Source organism: Struthio camelus, chromosome W (assembly GCF_040807025.1).
Source record: "Struthio camelus isolate bStrCam1 chromosome W, bStrCam1.hap1, whole genome shotgun sequence".
NCBI classification, from domain to species: Eukaryota; Metazoa; Chordata; class Aves; order Struthioniformes; family Struthionidae; genus Struthio; species Struthio camelus.
The window spans coordinates 66,775,809-66,795,583 of NC_090981.1; the positions used below are offsets into that span (position 1 = coordinate 66,775,809).

Below are 19,775 nucleotides of genomic sequence, written 5' to 3' on the forward strand. Positions count from 1 at the left end.
CTTCTTAAGAGAAGCAAGGCAAGGGATTGGGTTTGAAAATCCCTTTGAGAGCTCAATATCAAACACTTTGACCTGGTCATACCCATCTTGCACTTTCCTCAAGTCAGAGGAAATTTGCACCCACCTTCAATACTTTCTTGATGCCGTTGATGGTGGAGGTGAGCAAGGAGTGCACTTTCTGGTCATCGTTGACGTAGTCCGCGTGCCTGATGCACATGTAGAGGATGTAGGCAGGGAGGCAAGGAACGGTGGCAGACACCGTCTGGGGCTTCAGATCTAGAAGTTTAATAAAACACAACCTAAATTTGTCAGCTGTCTGCAGGAAATGCCCCCAGGCAAGATCCCGGCTCCGGGAAAGCTGAGATTCGAGCTCCACAACATGGCCACGGACCCGGAGGCATGATGGCAGGATGGACAGACAACCTGCCAGAGCCAGCCAAAGGCAGAGGACACAGCATTGGGGTTTAAGAGGGCAGCACCGTTTTTACAGAGGTTGGTGACAACTGTGGGTAGTCAGTGGAGCTACATTTTTACCCGATGAATGCCTACCCAAGCAGCACACAGATCATCTTGGAAAAACTCCCTGAAGCTCTAGGGGATGCTTTGAGCAGGTAGTAAAAAAAAAATAACGCTAAATTCACCACTTAGTGAATCATTCTTTCTCTCAAGATACCGAATCTGGACAGTTCCTGCAGGAATTTGCAACCTCTAAGGCTAAAAGAAGAACCCATCTGATCTGGGGACCATAGTGACGGGCTAGCACTGTTCCTGGACCACTCGTTAGATCCCTGCAGGCTCTGCTAGGATTAGAAAGATGGTAAATACTAACACTTAGCCAGAGAAGTATGGCAATATCTAACAGTGTGGAAAGAGGGGGACACTGGCAGCAATTCTGATCAAACCTTCCAGTGCAAGATTGCTCAGGAGTTTATAATGTACTGCAGCTACCATCAAACATCTCATAAAGCAACTCATAAAACAAACTGCCTTTGTTCCACTGCTGTGCAAGACCCCCGAGGGTTTACCCTTTATTATCCCCTTTTATTATCTACCTGCGGCAGCGGATAAAGGAGAGATGGCAGATAACTATGTTTATTTTCCATCCTTCCTTGCGGCACCTGACTGCTGCAAGGCTTAAGCTCCTGCAGGTATAATGTACTTTGCAATCATTATATGGGCATTCGAGATTTCGGAAGTGGGCAGTCCAAATTCCTGTATCACGCAGACTCCAGTAATCACCACCAGAAAAAGGAAAATCATCGATTGCAATCCCTCAGGTTTTACAAGTCATTGATGGAACAAACCTAGCACAGGTGAACTGCACAGAGATAAGGCAATTTCAAATAAAGCAAACAGAAGCAATGAGCTTAAAAATCGTTTTAACTTTTGGTAGCACTGTGTTTTTAATCAGGAATTCCTCCTGCACAACACACCAGCTCATTTTGTAGTACACAGCTCCAGAGGAGGTGGAGGATTTCATACCCGCGCAAGTAGGTGTACTACCTTGTTTAGACATTCACCAGCTGTCAAACACTAGAGGTGGAAGACACCTCAGAACAGGCTTCAGTAAATGCTCCAGAGCAAAAAAATCCCATCTCTAGGGACAGAATTCAAGTCTTCACTAAACACCTAAACCTCTGGATTCAGAAAATAAAAATTATAAATACCCAATTAGGCTATAGCTTACAAACTCATAAGCGGTACATTTGTCCAATCAGCCATGGAAGAGCAGAGGCAAGAGCAGCAGTAGAAACAGAGGGCTGTCTATACAAAATGCTGTAGAATGAGGAATTAAGGAGCTCCCAAGCTCCCAAACCCTGGGAGCCAGCATTTGGGTTGCACTGGCGGAAGGAGGCCACAGCAACACGCCACGCTTCTGCTTTTCGTGATTGCAGCAGTTCTCCCAAAAGTGCTTATGCACAATTTTCAAGCATTTGCCAGCTCATGGCATTAGCTGAGTCCTGCTAGGACTTTAAACCAGAGCGATTACAGTTTGCCTATTTTGAGATCTAAAGCCTCATAAAACTCTCCTAGTTGAGTTTCCAGTTTATAACTTCCCTGTGGCAAGGGCACAAGGCACGAGACATGGCGGCAAAGCAAGCTGCGAACCTGTGATGAGGTTTCGCACAAGAAGTGGCTCGTCCTCTTTGTAATATTCCAGCATTCCCTGGAAATCTTTCTCCTTCCTCTGGACGGCAACCTGCCGGTTGAGCTCGTGCCGCCTCCTCTCCGTCTGTACCGTCACTTGGGACGCTGCAAAGAGACGAGATGAAATGTTACAGCTGGTGATTGAGAGCCATTTCTAATGCCTCTCATACCAGGCCTGTTGAAATCCGTGAGCCTTAGACCAGGCACCAGGTGAATTTGTTATACAGAAGTTCAATAAAGTCCTCAGCTTTGGACAGACCTTTTAAAAAATAAGTATTGAATTCCAAGCCAACTGTAGTTCTGGCTCTGAATAAAATAACGAATGTAAAAGTCAGACCTATGGAACCAAAGATGAAGCAATTTTCTTTTTCTAAGGAACCCCAGGCTACAGCTGGAAGGTGCTAATCCTAGGGGAATCTTTTTAGTGCACCATTTTCATGGTGGAGAAAAAAAAAACTAGTCTATGAAAAAATACCTATGTAACACAGCTTATGGCTAGCTGTGAAGCCAAACTAAAAAGTATCATGGCACGCTATTGAGCACTGTGCTTGCATAAAATTTTAATAAAATGGAAAACGATGAGATTCAAATGCAAGTACTGCAGTAACATCAGCCTGATGCATGCAAATTACAGTGACAAAGACCAGCTGTGCTAGCTGTGGAAATCCTCCATTCATTCAACTTAATTTCACTTAATGTCTGGTTTTCAGAAATTAGCTCATGAGAATTGAGTTCTGTGGTTAATCATTGTTTCAACAGAGAAAGAGAAGCTGTTTTTATGTAACACAGATGTCTTGTTTGAGGTGTTTTCTCATCGAGCATGAGTTGTTTTTTTTAAATGAAAAAAAGCCCACTAAGTGTCTTTAATCCCCACAAATTCCCAGAACACAGGTTCCTAGTAGCGAAGAGTCTTCTCTTAATCTCTGCTGGGGTCACAGCACTGACTGCACTGAGAGCGCAAAGGCATCTTCAACACCATCTGGACCCTGGCACATCCCAGGCAAGCGCCTGCCTTCCACCCTCACTTCCCTGGATCCTCCTGCACATTTAAGTGGTCACGCTAACAAGCTAAAAGAGGCTCCGGACTTCTGGTCTGGATTTTGAATTTGTCCCTATCTGATTAAAGACTCCAGCAGAATTCAGGGATATTTCTTCCCAATTAGGGGAATACACCCAATAATATACATCCAATAATTCCAGGTTAGGGCAATAACAGGGATATGGTTGTACTTGTTCATAGGCAGCCTAAGCACCACTTGTGGGCTTCAGCTGGACTTTCAGATCTCTTCTCTCATTTAAACTGGTATTTCTTACTGTAAGTTTCCATTTCCACCAGCAGCTACCCAATTTGCTTGTCCATATTTCACAAGTAGAGGCCAGACTGTACATACTGACTATGTGATCCTAAATGGCTAAAAAAAAATAAAATAAAATCTAAAGATCCTCCAAGAAAGATGAGAAGAACAGATGAGTTGCATAAAATTTGAGGTCCAGGTGGAGTCAAGAAAACAACATATACTTAGACCGAAAAAATCACAAGCACAGTGACTCTAGAGCAATGACCAGCAATCACTGGGAGCGGGAGTAAAAGCTTTGAGCAGAAATCTGCAGTTCTCTGAGGCTGGCCAAAGAAGCAAAACAGGAATGCTGTTGCCCCGCTCCCAATGTCCAACAAAAGCAAAGTCACCTTCAAAATCTTGGACCTTCTTCATGTAAATCTTTAGCTGCTTCTTCAGCTTCTTTTCATTCTTTTCCAACTTTTCCAGCAATTCTTTGAGATCCTAGAAAACAGAAGATTTAATAGGTTAAAAAAAAACAAAAACACACACACACACACACACACACAGACCCTCAAGGTGGGCTAGTCAAGCAGGACTAACCTACTTCCCACAGGGACAATAGGATAAACAACCCATCAAGCTCTTTCCAAGCATGGTTAGAGAGGAAGGACACCAGCAGCTTTTTAAAGTGGATTTCTCCAGGATGTTATTTTAAAGAGTAGGTCACCCTGCTTTCTCCAGCAGTGACCTTCTGCTCCAGAAATGAAGGTAGGGAGCCATGTGTTGAGCAAGTAAATGTCCTCCTTCCCTGTGATGTGAGCAGGAATGGAGCTCCCCTCAGGTGCTCAGGTCCTTCTTGACTCTTTATAAAGGTCTCCCAACTCCTCCACGTTAAGGAGTGAAGCTAGTGAAGCGCAGCAAAAACACCATATATGAACTATACATCCAATCTGGCTTCCCTTGAAGTCAGTGGCAAAACTTCCATCGACTTCTATAGGGCTACGTAAGAGCCATCTTGTTCTCCGTCAGCTCTACAGGATTTCTTGGTGCTATAAATCAAGTCCCTTTGCTAGGGTGGAAAATTAACTGCACAGAAGAGCAATACAAAGCAAAGACCGTTCAGTTCTGCTGAAAGATGCACTTCTGACACGACAGGAAGAGACACAAATCGACTCTCCTCCCTCAGCAGTTTAAAGTTCACTCTGAGTGACCATTATTACAAGGCCTCCACAGCTGCTGTACAGTAGGCAGTTATGCACAACATACCACCCCAGGCATTTCATTCCTGCCCATTATTTATACTTAAACAGCTCCAACGCTATTTAGACAAAAAAATAAAGTTGAGAAAGGCAAGCAGTCCTCACCCCAATTTAGGAGAGGTCAGTGTTCACTTTGGACAAGGCACACACATTCAGGAGGTGAGAAGAGGGAAAACAAACTTATGATCATTCAGATCAGTTTCCAGAGGGGGACAGGGCCTCCCCCCCCACCAATTAATGCAAGTAAATATGTGCAAAGCCCCAAGGCCCTCATTCTCCCCTTTGTTTCCTATCTCCTCTCTATCAACCCTTGTTTTCAATTTCTTAGGATGCAAAGGACAGTGGTTTTCACTGCAGTCTCTTACCAGATTTTCATTGGTGAGGCGCGTAATTTCTTGCTGAAGACCAAACTCCACCTGGGCCTCTGGAGACAGCTGCAGGGTCTGCAAGAAGGCCTGCTGCTGTTTCTCCATCTCTTCTTTCATTGCCTCTACTTGGTTTTTCAGAGTTTCGACCTCCTCCTCATGCTCTCTTCGCTGGTCCTGGAGCTGCGCTTCCAGCAACCTGAGGAAAAGCCCACTCAGTGATTTTGGTACCGCGGCGGTAACTACCCCTTTTGAGTCCAGATCGTTCAAAGTCACCTAACTTGCGCTATGTCCCCGTGGGAGCGAACGGATCTCCCAGTGACCAATATAAACACAGGGGCACTGTGGCTGTTATTGCAATTTTAGCCTATTATTTGCAGTACTAGAGATTAAACCATGAACGGGACCGCAAACATGCTCCAGACAGGCCCCTAAAGGCAAGCGCCTTGGAGTGGCTCCCAGGACAGCCCAGACTCCAACCCGGCCCAACATGCCCAATGCAGAATGTGGCAACGTGAGTTCAGAGGGGAGCTGAGACCACAAGCGTGCACAAAAGTCTTTACAATTGGAAAGTTAGGTGACTGGTCAATCAATAAAAACGGTCACTAATCATTCTCTTAAGTCTCATCTTCCGCCTTGCTCGATAATCCAAAAGAGAAGAATTCCTCTGATATGAGAAGCATCTTAACTTCCTTAAGTCCTAAAAGAAAAGCAAACTTATCAAGGGGAGTACACAAGATTAAAGATTCTGTCTGGCGTGATCGACATATTGCCCAGCACTCGGGCAGGCATCTGAACCTTGCCCGGCTTCTTATCTGTACACACTTTGGGAAGGGGTAGGAAGAGAAACTTGTGAGACTTCCTTTAAGGTTTGCCAAATACTTTTGAAAGAAGAGATATGTAATTTGAAGCTCCCCCCGTCCGCCTTCATCAGAGGTGGAAGGGAAAAAAACAAAATCCAGAAACTCCTGTCTTTCTGCAGCTATATCACAGATTTGGGTCACTTTACTTTTCCCTTTAGTAAGGAGCAGATGCAGGGCAGGTTCCAAGACCAAGACCTGCAGGTTTTTCAAAAGCTCAGCTCACACAGGGCCATTGTTCCTCTGCTCTGGCCCCTTTTAAATGTCAGCTCTTGCGAACTGAACTATATGTAATGCAAGCTGCTCCTCTGGGTTACACTGCCACAGGCTTCGTTTGCTGTTGCTGGGAGTTTGTAGGAGGGTGGACGCTGAAACCCTTCGCTCCTAGTTGTTTGTACATCTATTATTTCTTTATCTTTGTTTAAAAAAAAAAAAAAAGGGATATACATGTATACCTCCACTGTCTTTCATCACCTACCTGAAGGAACATGCAAGAGGGAGCTTTGCTCAGCTCAAGCCTACCAGCTCCATAGTCACTGCTGACTTCACCAGGTATCTTCAGCAGTGGGAAAAAAATACTTGTGCTGCCATATGCACACACTAACACCATGATAGTGGTGAGTACAGAAGTCACTAAACCAGCCATTCCCCCACTTTTCCACAGGTACCCCGTCTTTCTGGGACCTCCAGGGGATGATACATGGATCACGTGAAATCCCTTCTCCTCTTGGGAGCTACCAGCAAGGCATTCAGTTACTGTATTATCATTTCCTAAATCAGTTGCTCAGAAATCAGGCGATTTAACCAGCTATTTTAAATTTAGGAGCGAGAATAGCAAGGAAATTCTAATGAGAACCTGCCCCATGCTCTGCTCTGTATTAACCCTGACTGCGGCTGTTTGGGGATGCCCGGGTTACGCAGGTGGGTGGATGGGCAGCAAAACAAACACTGGAAATTGGGAACCCTTAAGAAAGCTCCAAACTTTGCACCCACAAACAGAGAGGAGTACTCCAGGCTCTCAGCCAGCTCCTTAATGGAAAGGTTGTTGCCTCCTGTACGTATCCACACTATCGGGGGTGCTGATAAACTCTGGCACTGGACGCAACCGCAATGCTCAAGGAGAGAAACTCCAACATCGATACCTTGCTATAGGGCCCAGGATGTGCCTCGACCCCTTAGTGGTAGGAGCTGGGAAAAAGCTACAGCTCTTCTAGTCCCACTGGTAAATTCATGCCTGTGAACTAGTTTCCTGCCAGCAACAATTCCTTTTTTTTTTTTTTTTTTTTTTTCCCTTTTTTGACAAAGTGCATCAAAGAATGTTTGCTTTTATGGAAGATTTCTGGATTAAAACTGTCAATCATTTTCTAGTTGGGGTCTTTTGTTTCTTTGTTTGTTTGTTTTACTTTTAAAAGATCAAAATAACCCAACCTCCTTCCCATTTTCCAGCAAAAGATACAAATGGATATTTTCTAACTATAAAAACAAGGACCATAATGCATTCAGCCTCATAATCATGTTGTCAGGAGTTATGTTCTTAGCAGGGCTGGAAAATGCAGGCCCACCATGAAACAAAGTATTAAGTACTTACTTTTCATTTTAATTCTTCATGTGGTTTCCGATTACTATGAGCAACCCTCAGAAAAACATGTTTCTTCTATAAACTTGGGTTCCTACCTTCCAATAAATGAATCATCCCTGTTATTTTGCCTGCCATTTTCTGATTTTAGTTTGATCCCTCCAGCTTTAGACTACCTTATGCAATAGATTATTTTAACTTCTCCTCTCCATAGTGTCTTTAATCAGCTGATTTCACAGCCTTTACAAAAATCATGGCTATGGAGCCTCATCATTCCCCTGCAGGCAGGGCACTGACCCATTACCAGAAGAAACAGTGGAAGCAGGAGTAGGATCAGGAGTGCCCGGTTCCTCACCCCTTGCTGTAATCTCCACTTGCATTCATTAGCTTGCAGATGTGAGACCCTCCCAGAAGCACCACCACTCCCAGGAGGCCCCAGAGAAGTGGATGCTGCCACGGCACATCCTGCTGCGTTATTTGCCCACAGGATCAGCGTGTAGGAAGGGCTGTGCAAGGAAGGCACCAGGCGGCCACTGCTCACCTCCCTTCTTGCTTTTCGGCAACGACCGTTTAGGAGCGCGTGACCCCAGGGAGCATGCAAGGTGGGCAAGGACACAGCACGAGCCCGGGGAGCCAGCTCCTGACATGTTCACAAACGGGAGAAAAGGCTTTAGGGAGATCCTCTATCCTTGTGCCATTAGAAAAAAAAGGTGTCTAAAATTAATTTCTGCGCTTCCTAGTGATTACAGCTTCCCATCAATGTAAAGTCATTCCTGCTGTATCACAGGCTGCAGTGACAACAGACATAAGCAGCAATGGTCAACTGGAATTGCAACAACCCCTCTGAAAATCAGGAGGCTTTCAATTCTTCCCCTTCGGATAACCCCCCTCCAGCTCTGCCATAGATGACAGCAGCTCGACAGCAAAGGAAGAGAAAGAATACACAAAAGGGGTAGGTGAAGAGGGGAAAGGAGAGAGGAAACGGTGGGGGAAAAAAAGTGTTTGACCTGGCAACTTGCTTTAAGCCTTGATAAGCCAAGCCGAGCTCTCCATCTTCATTGAGATAACCCCAGTCCTCAGTCTTGCTAGAAGTAAAGGACAGAAAAAGGAAAGAAGAGGACAGAGAAAGACAAAAGGTCAATTGCAACAGAAAGGGGAAAAGTACAGAACTCTTATTGCATTCATTTTTTTTAAAGCAAACTTTCATTGCATTATATTTTCTTTTCCACCATGCTAAATGAGATGAGAAGAACCACGGCCAGTTAATGAGGCCCTGGTTGTGCCTCTGGGTCCCCCTCTGGGGACTCGTGGAGGCTTCTCCTCCCTCCACAGCAATGACATTGCTGCACCAGGCACTTCGGCAGCCCTTTCCTTACTGCTGCCGACAGAGGAACACCACGTTGGAAGGGACATTCAAGTTGGAAGGAACCTTTGGAGATCACCTAGTCCAACTTCCTACTCTAAGCAGGTCTAGAAGAGATGCTGTGAATCAAGATTCTCAAGATCTTTCTGTTTTTACTGAAAAGCCCAACTTTGGGGACCAGAACTTGAGTTTTCATTTCTATACGGCCAAATTGTTTCTCATAAGAAAAAGTTTAGAAGACATACTACCTAACTCAAAACTACATTAAAGTCTTGTGCTTAAAAACCAGGGAGGAGAAGTGAGGAGCAAGAGTAATAAGTGAGAGAACAGAAGTTGGAACAAGGGGTAGGGAAGAGGTAAAATGAAAAATGTAGAGAGCGCGAGACTGAACCGCAGTATTACGACTGAGGAATAACATTAAGGCCCTAGGGAAAGACCTGGCTAAGAGGGCAAATCTTCCTAGGGGAGGGGCACCTCATGCAGTTCAGGGAGAGTGCAAAACCCTTCAGAACAACCCAGTCTGTGAGAGGAATAAGCTACACTGGCAAAAACACGTATCTGTGGGACATCTGTGTCTGCATTAAGACTCTGGCTAGCATCAATATATCAGAGGAATCTATTTTTTCTCATTCCTCCCAGTACATTTCTCATGGTTTCACCTTGTCCTGTCTTAAACAACCCACCGTAAGTGGGTACTTTACCCCTTTCTCTTCCAGACCTCCTTCAGTCTAGCAGGTCTCACTGATAGGACGTTTTTCTGATCGCGTGAAGGACAAGTTTAGCTATTTCCTTCCTTCGGCCCCAGCTTCCACTGCTCTAAAATCAATTCTCTCTGACTCTGCATCAATAGAAGGTTTCCTTGATCATCAAGTCAAACACATGAGAGCATTTCCTCCAAACAATCTTCAATCCAAAACAGCCTTTGATACTTTTTTCCTTAAATTCTTTCAGACCCATGTAAGATCCAATCTCCTTCATATCCCCCTAGGCCGAAAAGTGCCCAGAAAATTCTCCTCTCACCTCAGCAGCAGGTATTTCATTTTAACACTCTTTTTCAAATTATGAAAGGCAGGGAACTCATTTATCTTCTTTAATGAGGTGTTGAGCACTTCACAAGTGAATGAAGTGAGCTGGTCAACCTGACCAGGAACACTTGCTACAGCAACATTTTCCTTGACTTCAATTTGCTTTTGAAAGTCTTTACTTTTTCTTTTTTTTTTTCCCTTTTGGAAATAAGGAAAAAAAAAAAAAAGAACTCACTTAATATATCATTAAACTTCCAGAGAGAAAAAAGCCAAACTCAGATGCATCTCTTGTTTCAAAAGGAGGTGTAGCAGATGCCATTCCCTTGCATGGAAAGCTCTGCACATTTAAGTGGAAAAACATGCATGAGCTTTCTCCTACAAATTTTCACAAGAGGAAAGTGCTGAGCATGCTGCTCCTAAACTGCATGCTTCAGGCCTGGCTCCGTCTTTGGGGCAGCTCTGTAGGCGTTATTTACTGAAGTGATTTCCAGATTAATTTTGTTTGGTTGGCCCCGGCTCCTTCATGCCTTTCCCATCTGCCAAGCCAATGCTTCTGTCCCATGCACCCCACTTCAGCACCTCAGTTGCACGTCACCCAAGCAGGGTCCGGTTTCTTGGAAACGGCATATATCAGTATAGCCCAGTATAATGCAGAATGGCAATGAAATCAAGAAAAATAATTCCAAAGTGCATATTTAGATTTTTAGAAAAACTCAAGCGAAACATCTGGGCCTGGGGCAAACACACACTCTGAGGCTGGCAGAGGCCAACAGAAGTCATGTATTCCCTTCTAGCCTGAATGACAAGCCTTAGCCTTTGAATCCACGCTTGCTAGTATAAATGGACATAATTGGCATGAATCAATCCCAGATCGGGTTTATAAGAGGGGTTTTGAGATGACACAGCACTGCCACGAAAGGACCCCGGCACTCAAGAGGGTGGTCCCGACTGCAGAAAGCCCAGTACCTCCTGGCCATCCTAGAGTCTGAGCATGCGAGTTCCCAACACTCGCAAACATTTCAGGCGCCAACACTTCGAGAATCAATCTGTTAAAGTCCTATTGACAGATCTGGGGAAAAATCTTATCTTCACCCATATGCAGCAGGTTTCTAAAAAGATCTGCAGGCTGATATACACAGGGGCTAGGCTTACTGGACTGGTTTGGGTCAATTTGTTAATCAGGTCCTGTTTTGTTTCAGACAATCTTAACAAAACATGTATTTAGACCCTGAAAAACAAACAAAACCCCCAGGATGGGTCTTTGCCATTTATTACAAATTAGTAACCCGGGAATTCTCACCAGATGAGCAGCATTTTAAAGAGACACGTTTTCCTTTGAAAAATAGTTTTCCTTCCTTTTTGAATCATATGTTTTATGGTCAACGAGGAAATCAACTCAAGGGGGTGCCATTATACTAAGGGAAATAAGCATTTAATCTGTATTCCTCAAAATGGAAATCATCTAGATTCTCTACTCCTAGAAGTTCAAATTGACCAACTCATTAAGGCTAATAAGGCTTTCTCTCCCCCCCCCCCCCCGGCGTGCTCCCTCCCAGGACAGCAGCTGGTGACCTGCACTGCAGTCCGCTCTCTCCTGGAAAAGGGAGAGAAATTCCCGTCCCAAATGCCTCCCCTCGTCCTTTGTGCATCCATATGGAAGTAGCTTAAAGGAGAGGCATGCATACCAAAATCCCAGAAATGTTAATTTTAGCATGGTAAAATAATTACCATCTCTTAATAAAAGATAAAGGGCATTTCATCTGAAAATGCAGATATGCTTTTTTTTAATTAAATGGAAAACTAATGCACACTGCAGATTAGCTATACCACAGAGTGGGAAGCAGCGATAAGAACAGAGGTATTCGTAAGCAGAGGTATGAGCCCTTGCACGTGAAGGCCTCTTCCAGCTGCAGAAGATACCTGCATGCGAAGTTGGTGCCGGCCATTGGCTTTGCACCGGGGCCGCGGGCAAGAAGCGCCAGCAGAAACCAGCCACCAATTCTGCAGAACTCCCTTCAGGGTCATCACAAAACTTAATTTCAAACATTAAGCCTGATGTGCTTTGAGCTCTCCGCTTAGGTCACCACCCGGTCTTTTGGAAGCTCTACGTTTCATAAAAATGTCATGATCGCAACAAGTCTGAAAGAAAGATTCTGAGAACTAGAACAGAGAACAACGCTCACTTGGTTTCACAGTCAGTTATTGAAGCAGAAAATTAGCTGGAAGTTAAACTTGATGCTTTGTCCCTCCATCTCCTTGCAGTTGAAAGTCAGCAGGAAAAAAGAAAAAAAAAAAAAGCAGAGCTCACTGCATTTATATGGGGCTGCTTTTAATTCCAGCTCCCCCTTGACCTGGTGTCAAAGGACTTTCCCCAGGACCAGGGAGGAGGACAGGATGTGCTACGGGGGTAGTATTTTTCCCCTGATTTCCTCATGTCCTACTTAAAAGATCTGGATCATATGCAAGTATGAAGTGAAGAAAGGGCAGCTTCCCAACGGGATAAAGCCAGGCTCCATCCCCAGCCTAAGTGGCTGGGGCATGAGAACATCAACCTAGGAGCAACTCTTCAGACACTGGGTTCCTCCCCTTCAATCCTGCTTTTGGGCTATTAACAGGGTGGTTCTGTTAATCCCACGGGTTTATCAAATTGGGCACACTTTGAAGGCCATACACCTTTGTTTTGAAACCACCCGTAGAGAGAGAGGTACCAGGACGAAGAGATATGGGAGCGCTCCTTGTCATACCAGTAGGAGAAAAAGCCGCTCTTGCTTGTAAATCCCACTTCAGAATTTACAGTCCTACTAGAAAAGCTTTCCCTTAAAATATTTAGTAATTAAAAGATTAAAACAAGAAAGTGGTTTTATTTCTCACGCTGGCATGTCTAGGTAAAGAAGCTGCCTATGTACAGAATGCAAATTTGTGCTGGAAGGGGAGGGAACATTAATTTATACCCGCAAATATAATAACCCACCTTCCCCCAGCATTTGTTTCCACCTGTTTTATTGCCATTGGTTCCAGCCTACAGTTTATAAAGCGACCCAATATACAAACAACCGCCCAGGAAACCATATAAAGGGGAAGCCGGTGGTGATTAACAAGCCATTGGACAACTCATGGCAGAAAACTGCCATTTTTCCAGCCAAGGGCCGTTTGAGAGGCAAGCAAGAGCTGAATATTCCCGGGGCGAGTGAGGGGAGGAAATCGGATATTGCACCTGGAGACTACAAATCTCTCAAATCTCCTCAAGAGGCCAAAAAAATGCAAAGGCCTGATTGCGTGAAGCTTTTAAACTGCAGCTCGCTCCCGCATTTGCAGGGAAAGAGAGCTGTAGTCTGTTGGAAAATTAGATCACTTTAGCGTGTTTGATGATTTCTGCATTTGATTCCATCCGCACTGTAGAAGTTGCTAAATAAAAGCCTCCAAAAACAGAGCTGCTACAGAGCGACCCGAGTCTCCTTGGCAGGCTGAGTGTCAGCAGCCAATACGCGTTCCAGTGCGGCCAACGACTGATTACTGCTAGGGACCAATGCTACAATCCGTATATACAAGTGGGAAATACATCCAATGGCCACAAATTGTATTAAAAAAAAAAAGCTGGCAATACTATTGTTATTATATGTATGCTACTATATATAATACTACATATAAAATACTATATATGTATATGTGTGTGTGTGTGTGTGTGTGTGTGTATATATATATATATATATATATATATATATAAAAATTATCTTCTGCAACTAGTTTACAAACCTCTCTCAGTAGAAGCCACAACAGTTACATCTTTTTACTACCTTGCTGAAGGCCAAGTGCTTAGGAAAAAAGCCTCACACGTCTATATTTGTCAAATATGCAGGGAGAGAATTGGAGATGAACATTCAATTTCCTTGCACTAAAACAAACATTTGCTTTACATATTACCTTGCTGCTTACTCCATATAATTTTGTCCTCTCGCAAGATTATTACTTTTTTATTTCTCCTTCGCCCAGATAGCTGCAAGGATTGATTTTATGTCCAGCAATGTAAACCCACTGTTATTACAAGGACAGATGCGTGTCTGCAATATCAACTCTCAACTATGGGAAACCTGTGATCAAAAGGATGTTCTTGGCTCTCAGTTTAAATGCAAGAAAACCAGTGACATGAGTGTTACTAGAGACTACAGAGCGTTAAACAGAGCTGCTTTCCCTCGCTTCGCGGCACGATCCCTGCCTTTGCTCTCCCCCAGTACAAAAGTAAAAATCCAGTTTTGTTCACGTCAGCACTGGCGTTTCCGCCTGACCAGGACCTCCCCTGCCTTGGTGATGCACAGGCCCAAAGACGAGGGCACTGCACCCACGATGAGGTCTGGATCTCGGTCCCAGCTTTACGGCCCATCCTTGAGCCAAGGTCCTGAACAGACTCCAGCAACTGATAACAGCCCTCAATATCTTTTTAAATTTTTGACTGCATCCCGTCTCTCATGGTTTGATCACCCCCTCCCCGTGCTCCCCGGCCACACTTACCGGTTCGTCTCGCACATCCCTTGGTAAGCCTCAATCGCATCCTCTTGATCCACATGCTTGTCGCTGTTGGGCCAGCTGGCATGGGTGTTGATGTTTGTTTCCTAAATTTAACACGCAAAACACAGCAACGTGAACTCCTGCACATCTCTCCATGACTTTCCAAGCTCCTGATACTAAACACCTCCCAACCACACTCAACAGAGCCTCCCTGGGGCACCCACCAGGCTGCAGAGTTTCTAGGGATTCAGAAGCATGGAGATACGGCAGAGGTTAGCAGATGGAGGAAGGGTGCAGTGAGCCTGGGACAGAGATAAGGGTGATGTGGGGCCTGAATTATCAAACACACCAAAACTTCAGAGAAAGGTAGGACAGTGAATTAAGAAGCCCAAATGAGAGTTTCGGAAAATACGTCCTTTGGTCAGGACAGCCTTTCTAAACAAAAAAGCCCTCACACAAATGTGATGGGCCAAGCTCTCTTCTTGTCTCCATGCCAGCAGAGACACATCTGATCCGCACCAGCATCATGTGAGCAGAATATGGTCCAGAAACTCTTTTTCACTATCACATTTCCTTGCAGAATAAGGTAGCTGTCACAAAACATCACCTGGACCAACTCAGACAACCACACCTTGATGGAGACAACCATACCTGGGACGTACCTCAGAGAGCCATACCTGGGATGAAGAATTTTTTCCTTGGTCTGGGCTGGCTAGGCTTTGCCAGTGGTGTCAAACACCTAGCACTACAGACCACCAAGGGTCCTGGACTGTCTGAAATGAAGTCACGGACCACAGCTCATCCAGAGGATGGGCCTCCTACATCCCCTGGACCTATCCTGATGCCCAGGGCCTACCAAAGCAGAAACATCATCGCTAAGGCAGGCAGTGAATTCCCAGAGACAAGAGTAAGAAAGGGGGCGGGAGGAGACCCTCTCAATTACCATATTTTTGCCTGTCTCCTTTTGCTGGGCCGCGTTCATAATCTGCGTCCTCAGGATAAGAACCTCTTCTTTCCGCACTTCCAGCTCTTCGTTGGCCGATTTCAGCTGGTTCAGCAAGAGATTGTAACTGTCCTGGATGTCATTGGAGGAATTGTTCTGGGTCGCCCGCTCTGCAATAGCCTTCCTCAGTTCGTTCAGTTCGTTTTTCAGTTTCTTGTTCTCCGATTCCAGTTCTTGCCTCTGGAAAATACCAAGCCGTTACCCTGTGGAAATAAACTGTCCCATCCATTTCCGTTATGCCTCTAATGTAACTCAATTACCGATGAACAGAGCTGACTGAGCAGCTCATGCCAAGATGAGGATTTTGCTATCAGTCCGGTCCAGAAATGATTTTTGCAGCTTCCCTCACCTCGGTTCATATCAGGCTGCCATCAGAAGCCCATTGCCATTTAATAATAATGCTACAGAAGTGACATATGGGAGAATTCTTACTTGTTGATGCTATTTCTAAACACAAAGTATTTAGAGAGCCTGAACACGTTTGTTTCTTTTCCATCCTTTTTCCTTCTCAATCAAGGAAAAAATCCCATGACATTTAACCCATTCTTGCTCTTCATTAGATAAGCCGGGAGACTTGATTTTACGCAGCACTTCCTCCTGGCTCATTTCCAGTTAGGTGAGCTCTGAATTCCCACCACGGCTTATCTAGCAGGCCTTGTTGTAATTCTCCACCCGTGCAACATTTGGAGCCGGAGGATTTTCTCACCCTGACTTGTCAGCCGCTGGCAGTTGACAGACAGGGTCAACGCCGTACCAGTTTTTATGCCAGTCCGCTTCTCTCAAATTGCGATGCACGAGCATTGCCGTTTTTGCTGAGATGACCCAAGCTCTGATTTGCTTTTGCATGACCGTGGAAGACAGGATTAATGAAGTTTGACAGCTAAAATCACCCGGACGGCTGCTCTGCCTTCCCCGCAGGCCCCCAGCCCAAGGCTGGCAACACCAAATTGGGCAGGAGCAGCAACCCGCATGTCCCGCTATTACAAAGCCAAAAAAAAAAAATTTGAGATGCAAGCAAGATAAAAACCTAGTTTGTGAGCGATTCAAGGTCAGGTCTTCCCTAGGGACCAACCCTCACAGAGATTCCCAGTGTCTGCAACAGCACAAGCACAAGCTTTTGTGGGGGCAACAACCCCCCCCCAAAATTCGGGTGCTTGTCTCCCCTCTTTTTGACTCTTTCCACAGTTTTCTCATCTGATCCCACTTATCCACGGGATATCCGCCTCAGGACTGGCTTTGGCTGAAGCAAGCTACCGGATCTGAAATGACTGTACAATTTGAACAGGGTGTTGATAGCACAGCTGCGTAAGCCTCATTTCCACAGGCAACCAGTGGTATAATTACAAACCCTTACAAATTATAAATAGCACGCTATACAGCAGCAGAGGTGTGAACGGAATAGCTGATCTGGCATCTGGACAGACAGCATGCTCCGAGCTGAACAAACACCATCATTAACAGAGTATCTTCAGGTGCTTTATACCATCTGTCATTTAAAGAAAAAATTCGTTTTTTATCCCTTTATGTTTATCCTGCAATTCCTCCACATCCACATTAACCAGAGGCCAGCGCTTGCAGCAGAGGGAGTGCATGACAGACTAGCTCACTAAATCTTACTAACATCGGTTGGAAAAGTGTGTGCATGGTAGGAAATTTGTACCAAAAAGGATTTAACTCTCTACTGAGACTTTCTTAAAGATTTAACTGGTGGCAGCCTTTCAGCAAAGCCCAGAGAAACTGGCCACCGGTACATTGGCAAGTCCGACAGGGCCAAAGCATTGGCGGACTTTCCACCCCTTTTTCTAGACATGCTCAGACAGATGAAGGGGAAGAAGAAAGGGATTAATAAACATTGCAGAGCAGCCAGTTGTGCAGAGAAGCAGTTTTTACTGTAGCAGACTCTTGCCTGCCTTTCTCAAGGCCAGCTTGCATTTGTATTTGCAGGGACTGGCTAGAGGGAGCTGTGCACGGGTTGCAAACGGAGTCGAGAGGGCTTGGAGCCCTGCGATAACCAACAGCCCCGCTCGAACACCCCACGAACAGGAGCACGCCTTGGACTCTCCTCAGAGTTTACATTTGCATTAATTCCCTACTTAGCGCATCAAAATATTTTCATATTTTCCTGAATCATACACATTTGCTCACAAAATGACTGGTTTGGCTTCCACGCTTCTGTTTGTTAGTTCCTGTAAATTTGGAAGCGATGCCACCACTTCAGCCCACTGTGCTCCCTGGTGGACTTCAGGCAGACATTAAAATCTCTCTAGGCATGGGTGAAATTTCATTCTATAATATTACTGGACCTGCTCACGGCACAAGGAGGACTGAGCATTAGAAATGAGATCTGACCTTCAGACAGATCTAACCCCTAGTCTTTTGCTCACACAATCTCCTTCTCAAAATACCTGGATGCCCAAATAAAATGTTTTGAACTTGGAAGAGGAGATTTCTACTTGGAGCATGAAAAATCCTGTTCCTGCAGCGTACTCCAGTGCCACAGGTCTATTCAACAAGTTACACGGACCAAACGTCATGAACTTGCGCTCACACTTGTCCCAACACCTACAGCGATTAGAGATGTGAAATGGGTACCCAGCCCTAGCTGCGATGGAAAAATAACCTCACCCTTCAGGATGGGGCTTATCCAGCAAGGCTGGGTGAAGTGTGAAGCTGGGTGAAATGGAAATCAGAGGGCAGCACTGCCATGCCAGCAATTTGCCCTCTCTTCCATTTCTGGTACTTGATAGGGGGGGGGAAAACCCTCAGGAAGCTCATTTAGTGATGAGCTTACAAGTCTAAGGGATAAAATAAGCATCTCAGCTGTGTAGACAGCGAGAAATCAAATTATGCATTGGGTTCTTGCTAGGAACACAAAGTCATTGCAATGACTCCTTGGGGCTTGCTTCCCCACTCCCACTCTCCTAACCAGAAAAAGCAGGCCAGAAAATACATTTTTCACTGACAAACCTTTTGCTGAACAGGCATAACTCAGGGACACATCTCTCACCTGAATCTCCCCAGGAGAATAAGTGACCTATCTCGCATCCCTCCAACCCTATTTCATGGCTAACTCAACACCTGGCTGGGCACATTTTGGGACAGCATCTACTGAAAACTCTACCTACTACAAGGGACACCTAATTTACACCTGCTGTAAGCACATCCCTAATTAGTCCAACAAGTTTATCACATTCTCTAGCAGCACTACAAAAAGCCCATCATCCAGCCATGCTTCTCGAAGGACCCAAGGGCCCTGGCTCACACTCGTACTTCCCATATACAACACCTGCACAGAGGGGCCATGCATGTCGAAAAACAGCATCTCGAACCAAGACCCAAAAGCGAAGAGAAGGTCACGGAGTACTGAACAACCATGAAATATTGCTGAATAAAGGCCAGGCAACCCCACTTCACAAGCAGTTTCCCAGACACATCTCAGTCTGAATGGGAGTAAGGATGAGCACGAGGAGGGTTTGCAGGATGGATGCAAAAGGAACTGATGCCAAACCTGTGCTAAGTGAGCACGAACACCCCTCCCAGCGCTTGCCTGGCTGCTGCTACCACACAGACATCCAGAAACACCCTTAAATCCAACAAAACTGTGAACCTAAGCAACCAAACCAGAGAAATGGGCAGATACCACTTTGTGATACTACCAGTTACCAGTAGTGCTTATTATACATGCCCCAACTGACTTTTATGTTTTATGGATCCTATTTTTAAATGTATATATTTAAATTTACATTTATACTGTTTATTATATTCATATTTATATGAATTACCTGACTCCAACAGGAACCCTGAGTCAGCCAAGACCCTACCCAAGCACCCTCTCACAGGCAGACTTTGCAGACGCCGCAGTTCTGTCTGACCGCAGAGCTGATTTTCCCCAGCATACTTCTCCATCTGCCACCCAATCATCTCATGCTCTTGCTCTGCCGTTTCACATGCACTAAACGGAGAGAAGGGAGAAACCCTGCGATGGAAAAACTGTTTCCTATTTCCTCTGGTTACAGGTGACTTCAAATAATCAGGATCACCATGACCTCTGGAGGTGGCCGATGCCTACACCAACGTGTCCGTGTCTCACCTAGGTCAAAACTCAGATTAGAAGGTCAGGGAAATAGGTTGATTTCTGAAAAGATGCTGCAGCTGCCTTTCTAAAACCTTCTCAGTCGCCTTATTTAAGAGGCTGCGCAACCCTGGCATTTACAGCTCTGGCTGGCAAGCACAGAAGTTCACGCGCAAGGTATCCGTTCAGCTTAGCTGCACGGGAATCTTTGCAAAACAAGAAAACCAAACTCCAGTCTGCTGTCTTGTTCCTAGGAAGTGAGGTGAACACAGCAATTTAGAGGTAACTGGCCTAAGGAGCCCCAGTGTTTTTTTAAAAGAG

General features: G+C 45.1%; 1 protein-coding gene across 2 annotated transcripts in view; it reads right to left on the bottom strand.

Annotated features, from left to right (window-relative positions):
- The window catches only part of LOC104138524 (unconventional myosin-Vb), a 133,778-nt gene that overhangs the window by 7,591 nt on the left and 106,412 nt on the right, over positions 1–19,775 (bottom strand). Inside the window, exons 28-34 of one of the 2 annotated variants that reach the window (XM_068924537.1) lie at positions 15,323–15,562; positions 14,383–14,483; positions 8,496–8,573; positions 5,053–5,251; positions 3,836–3,929; positions 2,110–2,253; positions 125–276 (exon numbers count right to left, since the gene is read on the bottom strand). In XM_068924537.1, coding sequence (XP_068780638.1) covers positions 125–276; positions 2,110–2,253; positions 3,836–3,929; positions 5,053–5,251; positions 8,496–8,573; positions 14,383–14,483; positions 15,323–15,562 — 1,008 coding nt within the window. The remainder of the gene's footprint in view (positions 1–124; positions 277–2,109; positions 2,254–3,835; positions 3,930–5,052; positions 5,252–8,495; positions 8,574–14,382; positions 14,484–15,322; positions 15,563–19,775) is intronic. The other variant, XM_068924538.1, reaches the window with a different exon arrangement.